This window comes from Semicossyphus pulcher, unplaced genomic scaffold (assembly GCF_022749685.1).
Source record: "Semicossyphus pulcher isolate SPU_LCO1_2020_fin unplaced genomic scaffold, fSemPul1.0.p SCAF_11, whole genome shotgun sequence".
Lineage (NCBI taxonomy): Eukaryota > Metazoa > Chordata > Actinopteri > Labriformes > Labridae > Semicossyphus > Semicossyphus pulcher.
This window is the reverse complement of record NW_027211615.1, coordinates 15,452,265-15,476,122: the sequence shown is the minus strand read 5'-3', so window position 1 is coordinate 15,476,122 and position 23,858 is coordinate 15,452,265. Positions and strand designations below refer to the sequence as shown.

The 23,858-nt window shown below is 42.6% G+C and overlaps 2 protein-coding genes across 2 annotated transcripts; both read left to right on the top strand.

Annotated features, from left to right (window-relative positions):
- Nucleotides 1–1,439: 1,439 nt before the first annotated feature.
- On the top strand, nt 1,440–14,778 carry lpin1b (lipin 1b). Its single transcript, XM_069655755.1, has 20 exons — nt 1,440–1,581; nt 4,260–4,463; nt 4,563–4,658; nt 5,939–6,219; nt 7,764–7,877; nt 7,967–8,090; nt 8,584–8,926; nt 9,092–9,185; nt 9,267–9,451; nt 10,080–10,173; nt 10,267–10,336; nt 10,967–11,059; nt 11,139–11,194; nt 11,281–11,419; nt 11,531–11,679; nt 11,815–11,901; nt 12,002–12,154; nt 12,248–12,362; nt 12,562–12,665; nt 13,444–14,778. The coding sequence occupies exons 2-20, from the start codon at nt 4,272–4,274 to the stop codon at nt 13,616–13,618; spliced, it is 2,664 nt and encodes an 887-aa protein (XP_069511856.1). The 5' UTR covers nt 1,440–1,581; nt 4,260–4,271; the 3' UTR covers nt 13,619–14,778.
- A 931-nt stretch (nt 14,779–15,709) lies between these two features.
- Nucleotides 15,710–23,203, top strand: gnpat2 (glyceronephosphate O-acyltransferase 2). Its single transcript, XM_069656608.1, is given in 16 exon segments — nt 15,710–15,795; nt 16,485–16,685; nt 16,772–16,948; nt 17,223–17,463; nt 17,496–17,623; nt 17,728–17,803; nt 18,776–18,927; nt 19,235–19,365; nt 19,697–19,938; nt 20,414–20,671; nt 20,750–20,829; nt 20,951–21,091; nt 21,755–21,854; nt 21,945–22,038; nt 22,160–22,221; nt 22,351–23,203. Coding segments are annotated over 16 exon segments (2,148 nt in total). The 5' UTR covers nt 15,710–15,783; the 3' UTR covers nt 22,404–23,203.
- The last annotated feature ends 655 nt before the right edge of the window (nt 23,204–23,858 follow it).

Genomic DNA, 23,858 nt, shown 5'->3' with positions numbered 1-23,858 from the left:
CCTGATTTTACATTTTACATAACTTATTATGCAGTATTGAATCACAAGACTTCCACTGTATCCATTCATAAAACTCCAAGCTGAGGCTGCAGCTTCGTGCAGGCAGGGTCAGCAGTTTAACAAGTTACCTGATAACAAACTGAAAGTAGACATAGTGACCTGCAAGGTCGTCAAACACAAACAAGCTCACAGTCAAACAAAGTAGAACAAGATGTGACAGACATTGTACAGCGTGACATGGTGACATGCACTTCCCGTTACTCAACGAAGTATAAACTAATCAGCACTTTTCAAAAGTAAACAACAGTTGGAGGAGAAACCTGTCAGTTTTTCATTACAGTCCATTTTTCCTTTTTCTGGTTTGGCTTGGAGAGGCTTCGTAGTCTGGGAAAACAATTAGTTCCTGCGCACAACCACATTGAACTGGCCCTTGTTGAAATGAGCTGCACGTGAGCTTGTTGTAGCGTGCAGCCCATGAAATATTTGGGCTGCCGCAGGGGTGTCTTTTCATGGAGACAGACATGTTTCGCTGTCACAATTTTGGCTGGGTTCCCACTTACACACATATACAGTATATATAGACAGAAAGAGCTTTGGCAGGAATGTCACTGAAACAATGTCAAGAAAACTTATTAGACTTTGATTTAAACTTGAGTGCATAGGAAGGGAAATCTAGGTTAGGACGACTACAAAAGTAGGGTAAGGCAGGTCTACCTTAGGACAATGTTATTATCTATCAACTATGTTGTTGTGTTTGACTGCAGACATTAAATATTAGGATTACTGGAACTGACTTCTGCTTAACGCCACCTCCTGTAACCACATCCTCTTGACACACAGTTACACTATAAGGTCTCAGGTTATACTGCTTACATCGCATGTGCTCTCATGAAGGGCTGTGATTGGCTGGAAGGATCACCTCACTGCATCAGGCTGGGGAACTTCAAACGATGACGTAGCAGCACTATTTCCCGCCGCCATTGTCTGGTTACAATTTCCCAAAGGGGTCTTTAAACGGAGACATTTTAATGGTTAATGTTGTACCAAAATGTATCGTTTAATAAATGCGATGTATACAGTTTTAAAGTGCAAAAAAGCATTTATTTCTATTTGATAGTTTTGGACTGTTAATCACATTATATTTCATTTTAAATCAGATATCAAGTGACAAGCTCGACTTTATCTGTGTAAAGGAGTGATTTGTTGCAAATTCTACTTCGACCATTCAACTCTCTTAACAATATTTTGAAAGAAGCTGTAATTTTGTTGCCACTGTGGCAGCTGAGGAGCTGGACGCTGATTGGCCGGTGGGCGGGTTTTGGCTGCATATGATGTCATCAAGTGACAAGACTCCGCGAGAGAGAGAAAGTCAGAGGGAGAAATGAGTATCGCGTTGACTCAGTAACTGTGTTTTTGTCTCTGTAAGTCGATGACAGGAGGCAGTGTTTTATAGAACACTTTAATATCACCTCTTTCTGGATATTCCGCTTCTATAATGCTTTGTTTTGCTGCCTTTCACCGCTAAGGAAACACCAACCTTCGTGTTTTGGTAACGGCTGTCAGCACACTCATCTATAAAAGGTATGAGCCCATTTTTATACTAAATTTGACCGCACCTGACTGTCCTATGATATTTTGATGAATGGACTTTGTGTGCTGTACTTTTTAAACAGTTAAATCCATCTGTTATTATCAATACTGTGTCCATATAGTAATTCGGCATTAAGCATTCATACCTATTAATTTCTGCACTGTTGGGACATGGAGTCAGCTATAAGTACTGGACTTTTAAATGTATTTCCCTTTTAAATATGTGGTTCAGAAAGCGGTCGCTTATTGGATGCTGCTGTATGGCACATACTGTCATGAGTCTAATAGCCTAAATAAAATACATTATTCATCACTTGTATGTTCCACTTTTAAATGCTCAGGAGGGAGGTGTATTTTATTATGTTTTCTGACGCATGTGACTTAAATTGCTGTTGTAATATGGGACTAAATGAGACTGTCTGTCTGCACTTGCAACACTCTATGTGCTGAGTGGCCCAGCCAGATTCTAGCCTGCAAGGAAACCTTCATAACTGCAGCTTGTAAATCCATTAAAATAATGAGCATACCACAGTTTATCACAAGCCACATTTCTAATTTCCACAAGCACTCATTTGCGGAACCTAGCTGTGCTTTCTGTGTTCTCAGACACTGTTCCTCTTTTTGTCTCATCTGCAACACAAGGAAATCTATTTTTAGATGAAGCGCTGTTCACATTTAAAGTCATCTGCTTTGAGAAGCAGCAGCTCTGTAACTCAATACCTCAGTGAAGAGGGAAATTAATAATTAAATACAGTGAAGGTCGTCTATAAGAGGTATTTCAGGATACAGACATGCGTATGCCTCGTTACATTAATCTGCTGCTCCCCTTCTCCTGTAAAGGGCCTGTTTTTATGGTCACGTGTAGCCTATTTGAATGGGGGGGATATGTTGGCATTGTTCCAAAACTGTCTCCCCTGCTGCTGCAATCATTTCGGGGGGCCCCACTGCCAACTAAATCAAGGTCAGCTGCAAACTCAGAGGAGTCTTGAAAGCAGTAACAGTGGGATTTGTCATGTTTTGCCTTTGGTGTTTACCTTCTTTAATCCAAAGGGCTGTGACAGCAAAAGATGTTGGATTGTAAAGCTAACCACATAATGTGTCATATTTGCATTCCTTTGGCGTAGTTTGTTTTGGAGTTGAGCTGTCACAACTAGCGAAAGCGTGATTAAGTGAGAGCATACAGACAGAGACAGGAACATCAATACATGAATGCTGTGCTGACATAAATGACGCCTAATAGGGATGAGTCTGGTAACTTGATATTAAAGCTACTGTGAGGAATTTTCTGTTTGTGTTGATTTTGGCGCCCCCTGTGGACAAAACTGTACGTCTTATCTCGTTGCTGCTGTCCTGTACATGCTTATGTAACAAAAAATCTCATCCTGCTTTCTTTAACAGTCATATGCATCACTCACTTTAACTACGTGCCCTGGAAAATGTAAACAAAGGCAAACAAACTGCTTCGTCTGACACCTACCCCCCCCACCAGCAGTTTCAGGCATTAAAAATAACTACATAGAAATTATCAGTCTTGTCGCTGATGGTCTGGTTTGCTTTTGAAGCTCATATAGCGTGATCAGAATTAATTTCAGTCTGTTTCATAGCCAGTGAAAAACTCCTCACAGGAGCTTTAAGGTACACTTGTGCACTATTAATGCGTTTCTTATTAGCATACAAATTGGTAGCATTGTGGCGTTTGATAAGGCCTTTAAAAGCACTTTATAATGCCTTGTTCTACTAACAGGCATGCTTTTAAGCAACTAATGGTGGATAAAGTGTCACCTTATTTATTCATCATTTAATTATGCAGGGGGCCTTATGTTTTATTGTTATGGTATTCAACAATATATAAGCTCAAAGGATTCCAGTATGTTTTTGGGCTCTTTTAGTAACAATTCTGATTGTTGTTTGGATGTACTACTGTAGGATTCAATACATTAGTGATAAAAATGATTCAAGTTCAACATTATTTCCATACTGTGGTATAGTGTTAAACCACTACCCCTACTCTAGTACGTGTGTAACAGTATCTGCTAAATTAAAAATACATTTGCACCGTCGACATTCACAGTCCTCCTCCCATGTCTCTGTCAACCTTGCATAGGTGTTCAACAGTGTTTCCTGTGACGGATCTGTCTAGCTTAGCCAATAAACTCTGTTCAAGGTTATGACATCACCTTCACTACATTACTATTCTATCTTAGCTTGTCCTTTGACCTCTGCTGTCTGGGGTCGCTGAATGGAAAACAGGTGGATAGGATTTCCAGACTCATCATGATGCAGAGGAGAGGGTGAAAAGGTCAAAGACGCGACAGCTTCTCTCTTACAGTATGTCGGCCACAGGCTGTCCTGGGAGAACTGAACAGGAGACAGCCTGAAGGTTCTCTCTCTGCCTAGTCCCGTCACAGTGCAGCTCCAAAACTGATTTCAGATCAGCATTAGAAAACCTTCACCCCATTCCCCCCCTGAAGGAGGGCTGTACTGTATGTCATGAGAGGTTTGATTGACAGACAGAAGAATGCAGGATCATAAACACCTCTTCATTTGAAGGCTGACTGAGTCTGAGGCATGCTTATGGCTTAGGTGGTTTAAGTGGCAAATTTAGACCTATTTAATATGGGTTTAGTTGATATTTTTAAAGCTGAATCTTATTTTTGTTTCTCATTCAGACCCGTCAGACCATGAACTACGTGGGCCAGCTGGCGGGCCAGGTGTTTGTCCAGGTCAAAGAGCTGTACCGAGGCCTCAATCCCGCCACCCTTTCCGGCTGCATCGACGTTATCGTTGTGAAACAGCCCGATGGATCCCTGCACTGCTCGCCTTTCCACGTCCGCTTCGGCAAGATGGGCGTCCTCCGGTCCCGAGAAAAAGTGGTAAGGAGATAAGAATGGGGCAACCAGCTTTGAAGTTAACGGGAAAGTTGTGTTCTTTCTGAAGCTTGATGATTGAGCCTTCTCTTTTTTCTCCTCCAGGTGGACATGGAGATCAATGGAGAGCCAGTGGATCTACATATGAAGCTAGGGGACAATGGAGAGGCGTTCTTTGTGCAAGAAACAGAAAATGATTATGTACGTGTGACAGTAATTATAGCTGAGCAGCTTGTAAATTGCTCTGTGGTTATTCAAAGTCTGTAAAAAGGCGCACACGACACGGTTTGGAGTAGAAACAAAATTCAAATGAAAACACTCATCGTTCCCCACCCCGATGACGCCGCAACACCTTGTCACACCCATGTTTACAGGCGAGAAGCGTTATCCAAACGATCCTCCTTCTTCCACACAGTCACAGTTTGAACAAGTTCATGCTGTGTGCAGACTTGGCACGGCGGCCAGGAATTTCTTCCTTTCCTTTTTGGCTGAAAAGCATTCCCTCTGTTCAGCAGAGAGTGAATGAGCCCTGAATGCAGCGTTTACTTACTCAGCTTCTCTGACCTATATTAAATGCTCTTGCCTTACGTATGGGGATAAACCAGGAGTTGAGTTTCCTGCAAAGAGATGTGTTTAAGGTTATTTAAGTAGGGCATGTGTATAGCTAATTTTGGGTTCACTATTATAGAGATTTTTTTCCACTTTTAATGCTTATGAAACCTGTGAAAACAATTTGAAACTCAGTTTAAAATTCCTGGAAAACTGCAGGTTAAAAAAAGCCAAATCACGTGCACCGTCTTCCCTTTTGTACGCACATAAGGACGTGTGCAGCTCAAAGACATAAACAAGCGGTAAACTTCTGAGCCAGAGAGCCGCACCAACAAGGGAAGTGGGTGATTTATTTTCCCCAGAGTGGTGTCAGATTCCCAGGCCTGGACGAGCCGGGAGAGGGAGGGAGGATTGTGTCTGTGAACCCTCGTTTTTTTTTTTCTCTGTAAAGGAGAAGCCAAAAACGTGAGGGGGCATTGTCCGACCACAAATCATGTGATTATAGCTCATTTTTTCCTCCCTCTCTCGCGCTTTTTCTCTCTCTTTCTTTCCATATGTGAGTGAACCCACACACATTTATACTCCCCTGAGTTGACAGCTGGAGGCCCTCCTGGAAACACTTTTCCTAGGAGGAGGTATTTTGCCTCCTTTCGCAGAAGTGAGGAACAGATTCTGGCCCAGCTGCTTTGTTTTGTAGTTGCTTGCAGAGGGTGTCCTCGCTGCAGACGTGGCTCCTCTCACTAGAATTGTGCGAAACACTCCCGAGTCCTATTTTAGTTTGAGGTTTTCCTGTTTTAAGTGCTAAAAAATCATGTTTAGCTTTCTTACATATTTACTTCACAAACCACCTCCCTCTTCGTTCACAGCCTGAATTTGAAACAGAATTTCAAAGACTGCGTTCATGATTTCACGTCTGTTTTTCATCCAAACAGGAAGTGGTCCCCTCCTACCTGGCCACCTCTCCCATCTTGTCGGACGGGGCCATCCTGATGAGCTCCTCCCTGCTGGGGAAGAGCTCCGGACCTCCCATACAGACCCTGGGCTCCACGGGAGGCACGGGAGATAGTGGCAGTGGACTGATGAAGAAGAGGAGGAAGAGGAGGAGAAAGGCTCGGGCGGACAGCGTGAGGAGGGAGGAGAGCGGCGAGTACTCGGAGGACGATGACATGTTCACAATAGATATAAGCTCGGATGAGGGGACGGAGATGGAGAGGTGAGGAAAAAATAGGGAGAGTGAAGAGAAGCAATTAAACACGTGTTAGAGCAAGCAAAAAGGAGAAGCGATACACGTGACAGAGTGAGAGTAGTTAAAGTAAGAGAGAGGGAAAAGGGCGGACAGGGAGGCAGCAAGATGAAAAGTATAATACATCACTGAAATGAGCTTGCAGAGCAGCTGTAATGGAACTGGAGTCAGTCAGGCTAGAATAAACACACCAGTGTCTGTAATGGAGAGGCCTCCAGCTGTTGAGTTTGCACACACACACACACACACACACTAAAAAGACACTAAAGAACGCTTGGAAAACACCACTTCAGCCTTGTGATTTTTACTTGACAGAAAAGAAGAAGCTTTGCATGTGAAAGGGGAAATATCTCCACTGTGTGTGTGTGTGTTTGTGAAGGGGCACGTGTTATGTGCAGTCTGTGTGTAACATGTAGCTTGGCCTCTGGTGTGCATTGCGATATTCAATCTAGAACAGACCAGAAGCGGGTCAGGCATTCAGCTATAGGAGCCATGTGTCTGCCATACTGTGCTACTTTTGTTGGTGTCAAAGTCCATTTATCATGAATGTAGGCAGCAGCAGCAGCAGATGTAAATAACTGTCACATGACAGATTCTGATCTCTGCACGTGAGAGGGGGGGAGACATTACATCTGAATTCTGGACCCTCTCTACTGTATAACAACACCAGTGTTTCTTTCAAGCTTACAGTGAAAACAGTTTGAACAAACTCTTATTAAATGTATAATAAGTAGGATTTTCCAAGAAAAAATAAAATATAGACATTTACAAATATAATTTAATATAAATCATCACCTATGGGCCTCTATACGTGTGTTGGTGAGTGCGTGCAGACTCTTGTGAGACCCTTCCCTCTGCATATTCTGTTGCTTTGCTCTGCACGGGACGTTTACGAGGGGTGCTGTTCACAGCGTACAGGTGAGTGTGGGAGTGGTTCAAATTAGCAACTGGGCCCCATTCAGACCGGCGAACATGGCGAAAGAGTGATTCAAAGTTGGCCCTCTTTCTGTTGGACGGCACCTCAAACCGGGTAGGACAAGCTAACCGGCGTTTAGCATGCTAGCGCAACGGTAACCGTGATGCTGTCGGCGTTAGCTCGGCGGGGTGGACGTGTTCTCGCACGAGAGAGTGAGAGTGAGCTTCTGGTGACGAAGAGCCAAGGAGGAGAGGCCCAGTTTGAATGTGTTGTTGACAAAATGCAAGGAGAACAATTTAGCTTAAACACTAAAATATAACTGTAAACAATACTCCGTGTTAAAAAGAAACTCGCATTTTGCTGCAGTAATAATATAGGCATAACATGGCTATAACAACATTGTCACAGCATTGTAGCTACACTACCAGATGTCTTATGAGTGCAACAGGCTCAGACATGATGCGTTTGGGTCTTGAAAGTCCTTTTGGGTAATGGGTGAAAAGTGAAGGGTAAATTACAGACTAGATTACAAAATAAAAGCCCCTTTGTGGTAAAAGAATGCAGTTACACAGTATACATGTATTTGTGTGTGTTTTAGGATTTCATCCCGGGATCTCTTAAGAGATGAAGCAGCAGTCGGTTCAACCAGCTGCTCGTTTAAACAGACCGGCATCTACACTCGTTCAGATGGAGAGTGGAGCCCTGTTCAGAGGTGCGTCGCTGACTCACATGATGATCTTCTCATAATTCGTCAGAAGAAACAGCCGTTTAATTGTTGTTTATCCTCTATTCATCTTTCAGCCCTGGAAACTCTCGTCCCACCTCGCCCAAGTCTGACTCTGAACTAATGACAAAAGAGTCAGACACGGACAATCAGAACCCAGCCATGCACTGGGCGTGGGGAGAGCTGCCTCAGGCTGCCACGGTGAGCAAAGACTCCTCTGTGTAATCAAACGCACAGAGAACAAAGATACACTCTCTCTAGATATATTTTTAGTTCTTTTGGTGTATTAAAGCTCCTGTGAGGAGTTTTTCGCTGGTTATGAAACAGACTGAAATTAATTCTGATGACTCTATATGAGCTACAAAAGCAAACCAGACCATCAGCGACAAGATTGATTATTTCTATATAGCTATTTTTAACTGCAGGTGTCAGACGAAGGGATTAGCTACATGCTGCCTTTGTTTACATTTTCCAGGACAAACATTTAAAGTGAGTGATACATATGACAGGATGACATTTTGTTAAAAAACACCACTTAAGTATGTGCAGGGCAAAATCAGCAAAGAGATAAGAGGTACGGCTTTGTCCACAGGGGGCGCCAAAATCAACACAAACTGAAAGTTCCTTAAAGGAGCTTTAATTTAAGTCCTATTTGTAGTGTTTAATTTTACATTCTCTTCCTTGCTTTTTCCAGCCGTCCTTCCTCCCAGTGAAATCCGACCCTCCACCAGTTTGCCCAGTATCCATCCCTGTGTCTGAGAGCACACACTTCCGCGTGATAACTCGCGAGACGTCCTCGCAACAGTGCGGCCCCTGCTCTGAAATATCATCGCTCAGGTTACGAATGCAGGAGGAGACTTCTGAGGAAACGGAGGTAACAGTCGGGATGGAGTCAGAGTCTATGATGATGGAGTCGCAGACCGTTGTGACCACAGAGACGCAGGTTACAACAATTGGAGGCGCTGGAGCTGGCATAGTGTCCGACATGGAGGAGACAATGCCTCGAGGCAAGACGGACTCTCCATCCAAGAAAAAAGGTAACATATATGTAAAGAAAACAATAAAACTTTATTTTTAAACTTTGTTTATTGGATTCTCAACATATCCAATGTTTGTACAATTATACGCGTGTAAATTGTTAAGCAGAAAACTGTTCAAACACAAAGAGAGTTTATTTCAATTGATTTGTTGCTCTGTTGCAGACAAGCGAAGCCGCCATCTTGGCTCTGATGGAATTTACCTGGATGACATCACAGACCTGGAGCCTGAAGTTGCAGCCCTTTATTTCCCTAAGAGGTATGTGGAAGCACACAAACACACACACAGAAAAAAGTATTAGGCGGTCGTTTCTTTTATAATCTCATTCCTCCCCTGTAGTGACGGTGGGGCAGCAGTGAGGAGCATCTCAGACCCTGGCCTCCACAGCACCAGTCTGTCCCCACAGTTCATCAGCTCTGGAGGAGACAGCGGAGTGGACAGTTACTGCGACAACATGGCAGACCTGCCGGGGATCACCATCTCTTTGTGCGGAGGACTTACTGACAACAGGGAGATCACTAAAGGTGAGGTTCTCATATATCACATAAATTTAGCGTGTTGACGCAGATTTTTCAGACCCGGGAAGACCCGCTTATAGATGCCGATTGTCTCTGTTCCCATTGCCGGTAGAGTACACTCCTGTCAGTCCCTTTTCTGCTGTGTCACCGCCTGACGTCACAAATCTGCCCGAAACAGGGTTAGTAAACGTGAAGATATTACAGTGGTTAGGTCTTTATTGTATCTATTACTCATTCAGTCTATTTGTCAAACTTGGCGCCAACAAATTTGGAACGATGTTCGAGCGCTGCTCGGACGGAGACGGGAGGAATTGTAGCTGAGATGATGAGGAGTCGCAGATGTTACAGACGGAGCATAGCATTGCGCCAGAAAGGGGTAGGAGAATAGTGTGTCGACACGGGTTGTGTTCCCATCAATGCTGATCGGAGCCGAGGCGATAATTACCCGGGTCAAATGACTCTGCAGTAGACCCGGGTCTGAATGCCGATTGTAGCCTGTCCCACTAAGCAAAAAAGCCGGGTGTTAGCGGGTTTTTTGAGCAGTGGGAAAGCGGCTGTACAAACAGCATGCCTGCAAAAAAGCTCTTCATACACTGTGGACGAGGGAACATTAAATGTTTGTTTGTCCTTACAGAGCAATTCCACGAGAAGATGATCTCTTACCAGCAGTTTGCGGAAAACCCCTCCATCATCGATGACCCCAACTTAGTCGTGAAAATTGGTTCCAAGTAAGGCAGGATTTTTGGCAAAGAAACTTGGCCGACAAAGTGTTTTTTATGTTGGTTACGAAATAGATAAATATATCTTGTTTTCTCCTTCAGGTACTATAATTGGAGCACTGCGGCTCCACTTATGCTGGCTATGCAAGCTTTTCAGAAACCGCTGCCAAAGGTAAGAATTTGATACACTGACACAGATACCAATGACTCAAGATGTAGGATGGTTGTGTTACATGAATTCCCCCTTTTGGCCAAAACTGGTACTGCATCCTGCATATTCTTATCCCTACCAACCTTATACTTTACTATCCATACATTCATTACATTGCAGAATAGCTATTGTGCAATCTTTAATCTACACTACATACTAGATGTGGTGTTATTACACCCTCAGACAGACCACTAAATCTTTTTGCACTCAGGATAAACTTTGTCTTCTCCTCTGTTTCCCTCCTTCTTATTTCTCCTTCTAATCCATCCATACGTTCATTCTTTAGTCCTCTTCCCTCAGTTATATTCACTCAACCTTGGAGTTTCTTCTTTGTTGTGTGACTGGCATGCTGGGCTACAGCTCTGTATGTCAGAGACAACACTCTTTTTGTTTGTCATTCTTCGCCCTTTATCCAACTCCTGATCTCACAAACGCCTCCCAGCCATGCACGCCTCATTTTCCCCCATTTCAACTACAGACATGTTGTGTCTGTATTAATGTTTGTTGATTTCTAGTTTTGCCTTCTGTTTTTTAAGTGTGTTTTTATGGTGTTTTGTTGTGTTTGTTGGGGGTTTGTGTGCTCCTCTGCAGGCTGCGGTGGAGAACATCATGAAGGAGAAGATGCCAAAGAAAGGAGGGAGGTGGTGGTTCTCCTGGAGAGGGCGAAACAGCAGCACCAAATCGGTAATTTCTTCTCATCCGTTAATAAAGTCTGAAACTGTTCCTTTTGATTGTTTTCTAACAATGTTTTTTCCTCTTGTAGGATTCAGTCTCTGGGGCCTGTGGATCTCCAGATCAGGACGGGATAATGACGGGCAGGTGAGAAACCTCACAACTAGCACAGGAGTCAAACGTCTGACAGGACTGAACATCATTTAACGCAGTGTCGATCTGTCTGTAAACAGACACAAAGAAGAGTCGTCCTCCAGCGATGAAGACCACAGGGCAGCTATACAGAGCTCTACCACCGGCCAATCAGAGCCCGGGCTCACACAGGGAGGCGTGTCTTATAAGAAAACACTCCGACTAACATCAGAGCAGCTGGTGAGTAGTTTGAATACACTGCAGATTTGACATTTATTATGTATTAAAACGTATCCTTTTAACCTTCATATATTATTTATTCCTCTCTCTTTCTTTCACAAACACACACAGATGTCTCTCCAGCTGCAGGAGGGTCCTAACGATGTTGTGTTCAGTGTGACTACTCAGTACCAGGGAACCTGTCGCTGTCAGGGCACCATCTACCTCTGGAACTGGGACGACAAGATAATCATCTCAGACATAGACGGAACCATCACCAGGTGTGTGATTCTTGCCGACACATTTCGCTGAAAATGCTCAAAAAAAGCACATCTTTTGTTCGTTCTTGTGTTTTTATTAAGGAAAAGTGACGTTCTCACATGTCCAAATGTGACTTATGCGTGTTTTATCTCCAGGTCAGACACTTTGGGTCACATCCTGCCCACGCTGGGGAAAGACTGGACGCACCAGGGCATTGCACACCTCTACCACAAAGTCAGCCAGTAAGCAACAAATGCTAATGTTTTTTTTATGGAAGATAAACAGAGAAAGAAGCTTTTTGCTCATTATTGTTACAATTCTTGTGGTTTGTTTCTGCTTCAGAAATGGCTACAAGTTCCTCTACTGCTCAGCTCGAGCCATCGGCATGGCTGACATGACCAGAGGTTACCTCCACTGGGTCAACGAGAGAGGCACCATGCTGCCTATAGGCCCGGTCCTCCTCAGCCCGAGCAGCCTCTTCTCAGCTCTACACAGGTCTTTCATGCAAACACACACATTTTAACACTCTATGGTGCAAAATAATGAGTGACACGCTGACATTATTGTACTGTACTGGTTGTTTGACAGAGAGGTGATCGAGAAGAAACCAGAGAAATTCAAGGTGGAGTGTCTCAATGACATCAAGAATCTCTTCTACCCCAACACACAGCCATTCTATGCAGCCTTTGGCAACAGACCAACGGTACGCACACACATGCATTCATTAAACACACTGAGTGATTAGACTATTGTATTATAAATATGATATATATCAGGGTTAAAAGTTGCTTGAAGATGAAGACTTTTATAATACAGATTCTTGCATAATTGTATTTTATATTGCCAAAGTTTAGTTCTGTTGTACATCATTGCTAACACTGACTTCTCTTGTATATTGGCAGGATGTTTATTCCTACAAAGAAGTAGGAGTGCCACTGAACAGGATTTTTACAGTTAACCCCAAAGGCGAGCTAGTGCAGGAGCACGCAAAGACCAACATCTCATCGTAAGTCCTGATCCAGTTTACAGGAAGCATCTTAAGACTTGGGCTGGGTTTAAAAAATTTGATTTTTCCAATTCGATTCGATTCTCATTTGAATGACCCAATATTGATTAAATAAATCCAGAGATCGAAAAATATGTAAAAAGGTGCCGCTCACGTTTCTGAGCGCTCCTGAACGCAGCACAGGTCAGCGCTTCCCCTCAGAACACGGCAGTGAGGGAGACATGCCCGGACACGTTTTACCGCACCTACTACAGAGACATCAGTGATCGCTGACAGACTCTTTTTATCGCGTGTGCGTCCATGAATATGTAAGTTACTTTTGCACTGATGTTTATGTGACTCTCGGGTAGCGTCGGCTTTGGCCGCGAGTGTATTTTCAGCATGTTGTTATCCATGCCTTTCCCTATAACTCTCGTGTGACTTTGTTGTCAGCCCAGTTCATTTAATCATAATATTATACACATAATATTGTGTTGACTGCTGTGTCTTTGTCATGTTAAATAAAAAGCACATGATGTAACTTCTTTGGGGTCAATTCTTATTGTAAACATTAAAAAACTTGATAATGCACCAGGTTAGAGGTGCATTGATATTGTAACTGAAATACCCCGAAACAAAAATCGATATTTAATCGAATTGGATCGGAAATCGAACCGAATCAGGACCTTGTGAATCGGAATCAAATTGAGAAATCCTTATCGATACTCAGCCCTAGTTAAGGCTGTATGTATGAATTTCCTGTTGTATTTTACTGATCGTCCTCCCCACCTCTCTTCAGTTACGTACGCCTGGGTGAGGTGGTGGACCACGTGTTCCCTCTGAAGATGCGAGCCTCCACCTCAGACTTCCCCTGCTCCGACACATTCAGCCACTTCACATACTGGAGGCAGCAGCTCCCCCGTGTGGACCATCCGGGAACCACGCCTCCGCAGAGCCCAAACCCGGGCAGCTGACTACCTGTGGCCTGCTGAGCAGAAAAAACTGACTGATGGTGTGTTTGAGATGTAGCAATTGTTAGACAGCGATGGTTACGTGTGTCGTATGAATTTGTTGATTTTTGTAGAACATGAAGCACTTTTAGTGCACAGCAGAGAGCGATATAAGTATCTTCTGGTAAACGCACAAGATGGATGTAAGCGCACTTTTATGAAAAGATGGCCTCTGTAGCCGTCTGACTAGACGTATGTATATGAGAAATTGTAGTAATTTATTCAGGCAGCTTAGCACATATATTATTTGCGAGTGAGTGAGTGAGTTTCTCAGTTATTTAAGCAGACCGTAGCATCCTGTATTTCACAGAAAACAAAGGTACTGTGCACACATCCCACAGAAAGTTACATTTGTGCCAAATAGTCAATATAGAATTTATTTTCCTACTCTTGACTTTTTTAATCTAGACTGTTATACATCCTCAATCAGCATGGACGTGTATATACATGCAAGCTCATTTTACTTAGTAGCAACATATGTGTGTGTAATCTATTATTCAGTTTGAAGTCAGTATTATTTATATCGTGCATTGAAATATATCATTGAGCACATTGAATGAAAGAAAGTCTGAGCTCCATCGATAGTTAACATGATATTTATTGTTACAGTTATGCTGGCAAAAGAACAAAAAGCACAACGTTTTATTGGAGTATCTGTGTTGAATAGTTTTTATTTTTCTATTGTATATGTATCAGAATGTCATTTCTGTCGTGGCCTTCATGAAATGTTTATTTACATCATCTGTACTCGTACTGTTCATGCAATACAACATCACTCATCTGGTCCATTTGGGGAAATCTTGATCCATGCATAACAGTATACAGTATGTATGCATCTGTTTACAGCTTAGAAAGAATGGCGGCCACAGTATTAAAAGGAATGTGATCTGTATTTCTTTAAAAAACATGAGGTGCATAAATCAGCTGACAATATCATCGCAGCATGTGTGAGTATGCAAAGAGTTTATGAAAGACGATGTGTATATAATGCTTTAACACTGCTATTATTCTTTCTATGAAAGAGCTAAAGAGCATGAAAGTGATCATTAATGTGTTCATCTACTCCCCACCAGTCCGTTTGACCAGTTCACTGTTAAACTGGTGTAATGAAGACTCAATAAAAGGCCTTGGTACATCACTGATTCTGTGTCAATATTCATTAGCCGCTGTATTTACTTTCTCTTCCCTCGTCACATTCACCTGGAAACAGCGGGGGAAGAGGTGTTCAGCTCTAACACGAGTAAAAGAACAATGAAAACGTCGGTTTTTAGGGAAGACTTTCGACGTCAGTGGATAGAAGGAGTATGAACATTTAGTATGAACTAAACCTAGACAAATAGAGTGGAGTACAAGGTACAATATTTCCCTCTGAAAGCTGTTGGAATGGAAGTATTAAGTCGCATAAAGTGGAAACATTTAAGTTAAGTAAGACTGCCTGAATAGCAGATAAACAATGTCATTTTAACAAAGAGGTACAAAGTTTATTCTCAGTCTTTAAAACAATAGACAGACCATTATCAGGCCAAAGTTCATCTTGTATCTGTTCTTAAGTTTCCACTGAGCTCCAGTAAAAGCTCCAGCCATCTTGAATATCTCCTTGTGTGTGATGCACTAGGCTGTTAATAGATGGAAGCAGAAAGGATGCAGGGTTAGCTCATATTGCCAGCCTCTGTGGTTATTAATTCACAAGCAATTAACTAAATAAATTGCAATTAATGCTCCTTAAGACACTGCAATTGATTGATCATAAAAATGTATAAATATTCCACATTTTCGTCAAAGGAATAACGCTATACATATATTTATTGACTCGTGGACCAAAGTGTGCTCACTACATACTTTTTCCGAGCCTGTGTATCACACATAAAGTAACTGTCTTTCAGCAAGAAGTAAAACTCAAGTGCTCCCTGTTTTGTGCACTTCAGTGTTGTGTTTGGGGTTATTCGAGGGCAAAGGGCTGCACTTACAATGTGCGGGAGGAGTTTCCAAAACCCGGCGACACCATTGGCTCGCGCCCCGGGATGCTGCTGCACGCTACGCAGGGTGCATCGAAGGCAGCTTTTCAAGTGCGGAAAACGAAAGCCGATGAGGACAAACACCTGCAAAGGTCGCGTTTGTTCCCGTGAAGAATGACCACTACGGTAAGAGCGATTGAAACCGGTGTTGAGTTCGCTTTGTCGCTTGTTCTTGTGCATAGCACGAGCTTATTCGCGCTTTTAAAGTTAACAAAGAGCATAATAAGTGCAGACATTGAGAGTGAAAGTGCAAAACGCCTTAGATTTGCTTACTGTTGAGATTCTTCAAGCTGTAACTAGTGCACTCAAAGCTGTCCAATAGAGCTAAGGAGTATTAGCTGGTGAAACTTTGACCTACTTAGAAACAGTTTCAGTAATCCAAGCAACATTAGCGGGTCATAGTACAGAACAGTATAGGTGGCAGATAATGAGTTTTGCTTCTTCTCATAACTGGATATAGACCCTTCATGAGCTCCTAAACATACACAGTGCTCCTTAATGTTTAAGACGTTTAAAGACGAATAAAATGCGTTTAATATCAAGAATTATTATTTAAAAGTATTTTCACTTCAAATGTTTATTTTCTCGTCTCCTACTTAACTGCAAAGTCCATCTCTGTGTGCATGGGGGGTGCAGTTTTAAAGTTTTCACATCACACTCATATGCAAGTTGCATACTGCACCGTGATTAGCTTACTGTTGTGATGTCCCAAAGTCATGCTTGTTTTTAAATATGTTAAACTCTGACCTAAAGTGGGCATAGTCATGAGGAAAACATCCATTTCCTCATCCTATTTTTTCCTCTCACACTTCCAGTATAGTGACTCAGGAAGAGCCAGCCTGGGAAATGAGGAGGAGTTTGTGGATATATTGGAGGAGAGGAGGCGCAGCAGTGATCTTGGCCATGCCTTCAGAACCTTCAGCCCCCACCCCTACAAAGGAGCCCCCTCCTGCTCCACGGCTGACCTCAACAAAGCCGTGCTGGAGTCCCAGTATCTGCGCTACGTGACCAAGGAGGTTTGGACAAAAGGGACGTGAAAAGATTTAACAAAAGTAGTTTCAAACAGTTGCTGGATCGCTCTGTTTTCCGCATTCCTCCTCAGATCGCCGCAGAGACGGGGTCGTCGGTGGAGGAGGTGACAGAGGAGGCGTGTGGGATTTTGGAAGAAATGTCTCAAAACCTGCAGCTGGGGTTTATCAGGCTGATGGCCTACACACTCAGCAACATATCCAAGAGACTCTTCAGCAGCATCTTTGTCAACATGGAGGGACTCAACAGGGTTGGGCCCAGTTACTTATCATTACTGTGTTCACAACAACAGAACATAAGATAAGATAAAACTTACCAATACAAATACAAACAAGTCAAATATAAGTGAATATATAAAGTGTATGGGTTAATGCAAAGGAGACGGTGCCTAAAAGAACAATCTATAAAAGTAGGCAGGAAGTAATGGTGGCAGTTAAATTGACAGAAGTATTGACAGTTATAGTAAAAGCTTCTATTGCACAAGAGACTTATTTACTTATTTTATTATTTCCTGTCACCTGCAGCTCCAACAAGCCATTCAGGAGAATCCTGTGATCCTGATGCCCAATCACAGGAGTTATGTGGACTTCTTGGTTATCTCCTACATCCTGTTCACCTACGACATCCCGGTGCCGGTTATTGCTGCAGGAATTCGCAAGTATCTATTTAGACCAAAATAACAGAATAATATAGATGACTTGTAGTTACAGCTTCTTTCTGTGCACATCTTTGGTTCTTTGCTTTCAGTCACTTGCTATCTTTCACGTGTTTTCTTTCTCCTCCTCTCCACCGTATAGCTCTCGCAGGGATGAAGATGGTGGGAGAGATACTGCGGCGCTCCGGAGCTTTCTTTATCCGACGAGCCATCGGCTCTGACAAACTGTACTGGGCAGTGCTGTCGGAGTATGTCAAAACCATTGTCAGAGTAAGACACAATAATCTGCTTCATCAGGCGCTCCAAACTCTAACTGACATACCCATGTTAGAGATGGCTTCAGCATGTTCAGATAAATCAATTGTTTTCTGCAGATGGGGTTTGCTCCTATGGAGTTTTATGTGGAAGGCCTGCGGAGTCGCACACTCAAGTCTCTAACACCCAAGTTAGGTAAGTGTCATGTTAGCATTTTGCTAATATTTGCCAGTGTTGCTACATTGCTACTGTTTTGAAGCACTGAGCTCCGGCCACCAGCATCTTGTTTTCTTGAGCAAGAAGTGACAATATCTGGGCGAGTGGGTGGTCGTCGGCAGGACTGGTAACCCAGCAGTCACTGAAATAGTGACTTTTTTTTTAAATCCGACGGCCGATAAGAGATCAATTTAAAACTGGGTTATTTTGGCTCTGATGCAGCCGCGCCTCTCTGTCTGCAGTCACTACTCTGTCTCCAGCATTGTCCCACCCACAGCACTTATTGGTTACACGCGGAGCCATGGCACAGGTAACAGCCAATCAGCAGTGAAAGCTGTGCATTCAGAGTACTCACACCCACGTTCATTTCTTTTCAAAATTTATTTAACTTTGTTTTATTTATTTTATAAAACTTCAGGAAGTAATTTATTTATTTATTTAAATTTCAGTTAACTTTATAAGAGATGCTGCTGACCCTGGGAACTCCCTGCGCTTTTTGTTTGTTTGTTTAATAAACATATGCTTAAAGGCATTTAAACAAAGTTAAGTGTTGGAGTTTGTATTATTCAAAATTTTGACGACAATATTTTAACTTTTACTGCAAATGAATATTGGCTCCAAATATCGGTTATCGGCCTCCTTGACTACTAATAATCGGTATCGGTATCGGCCCTGAAAAAACCATATCGGTCTATCTCTAGTGAATATCTCTGGTGTGTGTTTACCAGGCGGTAAACAGCTTAATTCTGCTGTAAAGGGAAGGCATTTTGATATACAAGTCTAAGGGGATCGACTTGCTTCTGGAGCTAGCCTCAAGTGGCCATTCGAGGAACGTGCAATTTTTGTCCCTTCTGTCGGGACTTCCTTTTCAGTTTAAAGATGATTTTTTTTAATCATGCATTGCAAAGTGAACACTTGACATACTTTTAAAGTGTCTGCACATGTCTGCAGGTATGATGCACATGGTTTTGGAGCCATTCTTCAAAGGTGAGGTGTTTGACGTCACGTTGGTCCCCATCAGTATCAGCTACGACAGAGTGCTGGAGGAGTCCCTGCTTGCTCACGAGTTACTGGGTGTCCCCAAGCCCAAAGAAAGCACCACGGTACGTCCTGATCGCATCACTCACTTCACCAACAATTCATTATGAAGCTTTGACGCTTTCAGACATCAACCTGTTTATAGTGATGGTTAACTGGGTTCTCTGAGTCCTCACTAATGTGTAATTTCTTTGTTAAAAAAGGTCAAATACGGGGAGCTTTTTATCCATTCATTTTATTTCTAAACAATATAATTTTGTCTCCTTAGGTCAGAAAGGTTGATGTTTGTATAAAGCTGATATGTACATATGATATGTCTTGCTCTTGATTCACTCCTGGCCTTGCTCTCTCTCTCTCTCTCTCTCTCTGCAGGGTTTGCTGAAAGCTACCAAAGTGCTCCAGGAAGATTACGGCAGCATGCGCGTGAACTTTGGCCGCCCCCTGTCAGTCCGACATTTGTGTCAGGGCAAGATAAACCGCTGCCAGTACAACCTTATACCAAGGTAGAATACATTTTAAACTGTCTGTACGGGATATCTAATCATTTTATTCTACATAGGAAACCACACTCAGCCCGGGGTGTGAGCCAGGATTACAGGGTTTAAATTCTCCCTGCAAAATCCCACCCAGCAGCCAATAAGCTAACATTTTAGATACAGCTACATTGAAATAAAATACATTTATATACAGTATATTCATCTTTAATTTGTGTGTACAGTATTGTGTGAAAATAACTGTATGTAACACTGTGTCCTCACAAAGCGTGTGAATGCGTGTCCCCTCCATTCTTCCTCCTCACTCCCTCCTCTTCTCTCCCTTTTCATCTATTCACAGAGACCTTCCTCAGAAGCCCACAGCAGAGGCTCAGGCCTGCGTGAGTTGGCTGGCTCATCTGGTGGTACGAATCCAAGAGGGGGGCTCTCTGACCAGCCCCTGGTCTCTGATGGCCTGCCTGTTGCTCCAGGCTCCTACAGCAGTTTTAACAGAGCCGGGCGTGCAGTGGCAGCAGCTCGCAGAGAAAACACTCTGGCTCAGGAAGCTGGCGCTAGATTTTGGAGCTCACTTGAACTGGCCTGGTGGGTGAAAGGAAGGATATTTTGTTATATATTTACTGTATATGTTGTGTTTTTTCATTAGGGGTTTAATTTCCTATCCCTTCAGTGACCAGCAGGTGGCGTCTGCATGTTGCATTACAATTTAACCAGAGAAAGTTAATGCAGGACGGTAACTGAGCGGGTTCCCTGCTGTTAAATCTGTCAGCGTCTCACCCAGAGGGTCCTTTGACGCTCTAAGGTCAGACAGATTAGAACAATGTCAGCTGGCACAAGCACTCAGATTCTCTTAGGAGATGTTCACTGGACTAATGCACTTAAAGAAACTTATCCTCAGAGGACCCCACTGAACTGTCTCACCTTACAGGTATTGTGTGTGTGCAGGTACACACATGCAGGAACATACAAGGTGCACGAAGACACTACGGGCTATTCGGAGGCTAATTCAACCCTCGAAGCTGCCTTGATAAAGCGATAATCTTGGATTTCTTTCCTGCAGAACAAGTCCCCGACTCGGATGTGATGTCGTCCAACCTGGCCATGCATCGCTCCGTAGTTCAGCGTAAAGCAGGACGCATATTTCTGGTTCGAGAGGAAGCGCCTGCAAGGAAACGTCCAATCAGCCCAGAGGATGGTGCACTCAGGACAGCGGCGGCGGTGCTGATGCTGGCCTCCTATAGGAATCAGTGTCTGCATGTTTTCCTGCGTCCTGCCATGCTTGCAACAGCTATACACATCACAAAAACCACACAGAGAGGTAAAGGACATACCAGATTGTGAGATTTTCTTTGTTATGTCTCTCTTGTTTCATTGTGTTCCACCTTTCTGTTCACAGACGAGCTCTTCACCTGCTTCTGCTTCCTACTGGACGTCTTCGCCAACGAGTTCATCTTCATTCCTGGAAAGTCATTAGAGGTAGCCGCTACGTCTTTCAGGGATCAGCTTCCTTTAATCACAGAGCAAAGATCATAAAGAGGGTGATAGACCTTTGAAATGTTTTAAGTGTTAGTAACGAACTGTTCTTTTTATTGATCAGGACTTTGAAGAAGCCTGCTCCCTCCTGAAGAAATGTGGAGCAGTCCACGTCACTCAACAGGAAGTGACAGTGTCAGACGCTGGGCTGGAGGTGTTATCCTTCCTGCGGGCGCTTCTACAACCCTTCATAGACTCTTACCAGGTCCTTTGCCTTACGCCCCGTCTTATCATGATAACTCACCATGCATAGATGAGATTCAGGCTGTTAGGTGGGGAATGGAGTATGTTTTATTCAGCAGAGTGCAGATTTCTCTTTCTAAAGCTTTGGTCTGTTACTTCTTTTGAATACAGATTATTTCCTGTCAGCGATCACACCCTGCACTTGAACTTTAGGTGTTAAATCAAATCCACCCTGTCTTAGTGGAGTTAAGTGCCTCTTCTTTAGGTTACAGAGGTCATGACTTCAGTGTTTTGTCTGGGAATTTGGAGGCTTTGGCAGCCCTGTGGTAATTAACATTCTACAGTTGAACACCTTTCATTTATTTTAAGACAAATTTTTCTTTCCAAGTGCATTTTAAATCTTATATTTTAGTTTGTTCTGTTTGATGGAAAGTTTATAAAAGGTTATTATGTTTGTTTAGTGGAGTTTGTCCACTATGAAAAATGCTGTTTAGGTTGTTAGATCACATTCTTTCGGCTGACAGTGCCATTACATGCCATAGAGGCTGGAATTTATGTGGTTACTGAAATCAGGAAGTCAAAGTCAGTCCTTAATTATAATGATTACATAACTACACAGCTTTTGCTGTAGTTCATATGTGGGTGTTGTTTTTTTGTGTTTGATTAGGTGTGTTTTTATATCCAGGTGGTGTTCAGGTACCTCTGTGAAGATGGAGTTCACATATTCTCTGAGACACAGTTCCTACCTGCTGTGCGAAACTTGGCCACAAAGCTCATCCTCTCAGGTAAAACCGAAAGCGGCGGAAATAACCTCTGACCTTTACAATCATCTCTACCCTATGAACTTACCTTTTGAAAACTGTTCTGCATTTCAGGTGAGCTTCACACCTATGAAGCCCTTTCATCTGACACTCAGAAAAACGTTTTGTATGCTCTGCGAAGGCTGGAGATGGTGACAAAATCGAGGGCGTGAGTAACAAGATTAGCTCCTGCAAACCTGTTTGGTTTTAAGCTCATTTTCTGAGGTGGCTGATAAGCTGTCTGTTTGTCTGATGCTTGTTAAGTTTTTCTATATGGTCGCTCATGGCAGGTCTGAGCAGAATGAATTCATGGTGAACAAAGAAGCTGTTGGAAGAATTGGAGACATACTTTGTAAGTTGTCATACGTTGATGAAGATTGCCACACAGCCTTTGAAATACTCTCAGGTTGGCTTAAGTGTTTTCACCATGAGTTCACCTTGCTTGTTTGTGATTTTCTTTTCATTCCCTCTTTCTCTGTAGCTGGGAAAATCCCTCCGCAGTCACTCCAGACTACACCTGGCGCAAGACTTTAGTCTCCATTGGAACAGATCCATCTTCAGTATTAGCTCACAGTTTTGTTAAACCCATATGACCCCCTTTCGTCCTTTCCCTGACCACTTCTCTGTCCTCCTGTGCCTTGATGGCAGCTATTTGTAGAATTGCTGCACCTGAACTGTGCACTCAGACAAAATACTTTCTATTCTGGATGCCAGTGGCCGGACTTAACCTGGCAGCATTCCACTCTTGAACGTTTGCTACCTCCCCCTTCCTGTGTTCTTGCTCTCATCCCTCAGAGATCTAATAGGGCTAAGATAAAGCTACATGACCTGATATGGTGGCCTAAGAGTGACTGTGTTAACCATAGTCACACAATGGCAATTTTCCTCTAACATCAAGCTCAGGGTGGCAGGCTGAAATAATTGATGATAAGCAAATATAATTTATAGGTAAAACATTAGGCCATATTTCACAGTAAAACAACACATTTGTTAACATATTAGCTACTGCTAGCCAATTCTGAGCTAAAATTACTGTTAATTAGGAATTCTTATCATGTAACACTAGCCTATTGTTAAAGTTGAACATACTCCTAACTGTACTGTTGGCCATTGATTTTTATCATGTAAACTATCAAACGGTTATTTGATAGGAATTGATTGAATGCTACTGTTAGAAAGCTGCTAGCTTATTGTTAGCATTTAACATACTCCTAGCTAACTGTACCAATGGCCTTGAATTTTTATCATGTATACTGTATTTGATAGGAATTCATTGAATGCTACTGTTAACTATGCTAGCTTATTGTTAGCATTTGACATACTCCAAGCTAACTTTACCGTTTGCTCGAAATTTGTATCATCTAATACTATCAAACAGTAATGTTAGATAATAGGTTGAATGCTGCTGTGAGACAGCTGCTAGCCTTTTGTTGCCTTTTAATATCTAGCTAACTTTACCGTTGGCTAGGAATTTGTATTATACTTTTGAACAGTAATGTTAGCTAAGAATTGGTTGAGTGCTAACATGACCTGTTGTTTAATGGGAGCTAATGGATTATCAAATGTGTTGTTTTACCTTGAAATATAATATGGCCCAATGTCCAGCTACATTTTCACTATCTATTTACTTTTTGGTTGCTGATCAGTTGGGAAGCAGTGAAATAATAACGACGCGTCAGTTTCCCTATATGATTTGAAACATTGAATACAGCATTAAAGCAGCAATTGAGCTTCCCACCCTGAGGGTGACGTCAAAGCCAAATGGCCACTGTGTACAAATATGGTGAATTGCTCATTATGTTAAATGATATTCAGAATTTGATGTATGCACTAGTAATATGTGGTTTCAGATACCATACAATGTTTTAAAAGAGTACTGTGTTTTAGTATTTTTTGTCCCATAGATAAATGATCAATAGAGCACCTTATAATAAACTTGATCACTGATACTGTAAGTGCAATTAGATGGTTAACACTGATTATGACTTG